General features: G+C 44.3%; 1 protein-coding gene across 1 annotated transcript; it reads left to right on the top strand.

The window, feature by feature from the left end:
* On the top strand, positions 1-2,036 carry LOC106011101 (the record flags this gene model as incomplete). Its single annotated transcript, XM_013079497.2, is given in 1 exon segment — positions 1-2,036. A coding segment is annotated over 1 exon segment (1,737 nt), but the record flags the coding sequence as incomplete, so codon positions are not given.
* Between the last annotated feature and the right edge of the window lie 115 nt (positions 2,037-2,151).

Here is a 2,151-nt window from a genome sequence, read left to right as displayed (position 1 = left end):
TTGAAGAATCAGTGCGAAGTTTTCATCAAAGCTAACATTTGTGTTGATAATTGTTTGAGAATTTACCGAAACTTGAAGCCAGCTGGCAGTACGTCAGTAGTCAGTCTCGCTTGGAAATTCATCCTGCGGCACTTTCATGAACTCAAAGACTCCCAAGACCTCCTGGATCTCGATTTCAACGACTTGAAATCTTTAATTGAAGATGGCACACTGTGTACTAAATCTGAGGACAGTGTTATCAGGCTTATACTGAACTGGACTTCTTATAACTCTAGTGAAGATGATGGTTCTAACCAACACTGCGACAGGGCTTCGAGAGAGGAAGTAATGTCGGTGTCAGACGACAGTGATGATGGTGTGGCGAGTCACGTGAATGAATCACTTCAAACGACACATCTCAACAGCGTTAAAGAGAGTCAAGTTGCAAAGATGGATGCTCAGATTCAAACAGATTGCCTGACAAGCGGATCGCTGAGGGTTTCTGCAAGGTTTTGCCCCCGCGCTAAATTTTTGCATGAACTGTTGACGTTGTGCCGTCTGCACTTGGTAAGTAACAGCTGTTTGGCGCAGTTACTGGATGAGAGCTGTCTGATCCAGCAAGTAGCAGAAGCTAAGACGTTAGTCATGAAGCTCCTAGGGTGGAAACTGAAAGGTGTTGGGGCGTGCAACCCTTGCTCCATTTGGTCACTCCGTAGACAGAGTGAAACGACTGAAAATGTTGTCATCTGGTTTGAAATGTCTGAAGGTGTAGCTCCCCCCACAACCGCCGCAGAAAGCGGCGGCGGTTTTTCGTTCGGTAGCTGCAGTGGTTTTTCGTTCGGTAGCTGCAGTGGAAGAGGAAATACCCCAACAAATCCTCCACCTCCAACTTCGTCTGTAGCGTTCGGTTTCACTTTACCAACTTCACTTTCTAAAAGTAACATGCGATGTGTGCAACTAAATCGAAATTACCTCCCTTGGACCAAGAAAACTGTCGACTTCACTCCCTGTGCGACTGCTGTTTGGAACGACCAAGTGTTTGTTTTGCCAAAACAAGATCTGGATGGGATTTTTATCTGTTCCTTGCTTACTGACTCAAATTTTACTCGGATTGGGTTCAACAATAAATTTGTGAAAGGGTCCAATGTGGCAATGGCAGTTGTTGGTAATCGCCTGTATGTTGTGGGCAATGACGTACTGTTATTGACTGAGAGTAAGAGGGATGTTCATTTGGGGTCAGCGCACATCACCACGATGCCGTCGCATCTTTATTTCCCGGACACACAGGTGACCAATATCACCGTGGCTACAGTAGGATCAAATATCATAATCTTCGGTCGTGAGAGTGGAAATGAGCAAACTGACGTCACAGTGGTCCAGTGTATCGACACGCACCTCGATGTGGGATACCGTCTGAGTGATATACAGGCTAACCCCCAGGGCATGACAGTATTTCAAACGTATGACGAGACCTTTGTCTTGTTTCGCTCTGGGGCTCTTTGGAAACTTAAAGAAAACCATGAGACAGGGCACGTCAAAGCCCGTTTCGTCTCGCTGTTGTGGGACTATGACCGAGCGCTTTGTGGAGCGACATTAGTAAAAGGAGAACTCTGGCTTTTCACTGAGGAACTACATGATGATACATGTACTGTCACAGTGGAAGGTGTGTTCACAAAAGTCAAGAGCGTACAGGCAAAAGGGGGCTTTTTTATGAATGCAGTTGCGCCAAACACAAATCGCAGTAGTTCTCTATTTTGAGAGAGGTACATCTATGTGACACATTGTGGTTCACATTTGAACGTCATTGTTAGGGGGTGGGACTTTGACTCCCAAATTTGATTGATGAGACTGATTGCACGCGAATTTTAAGCCTGTCAAAGACTTCTGTTTCCTGTAATGATTTTATTCAGAAAAATTACAACACGTAGAGTGGAGCCTTCACATTATAAGAGGAACACCCATAGATCTTTAACTTCCATTTTGAATAAATGTATCGCTCATTGAGTTCCACACTTTCATATTTGTAACTGGAAGACGTGAACTTGAGTATAAGGACTTTAAACTGTTGACGCTTGTGTTTTTACATTCGCTTTGACTTTACTCAAACAATTTATTTCTCAACATGTTGCTGATTTCTATGCACATCACACACACACACACACACACACACAC

The sequence above is a fragment of the Aplysia californica genome, unplaced genomic scaffold, assembly GCF_000002075.1.
Source record: "Aplysia californica isolate F4 #8 unplaced genomic scaffold, AplCal3.0 scaffold00054, whole genome shotgun sequence".
NCBI classification, from domain to species: Eukaryota; Metazoa; Mollusca; class Gastropoda; order Aplysiida; family Aplysiidae; genus Aplysia; species Aplysia californica.
This window is presented reverse-complemented; position numbering and strand designations above follow the sequence as displayed.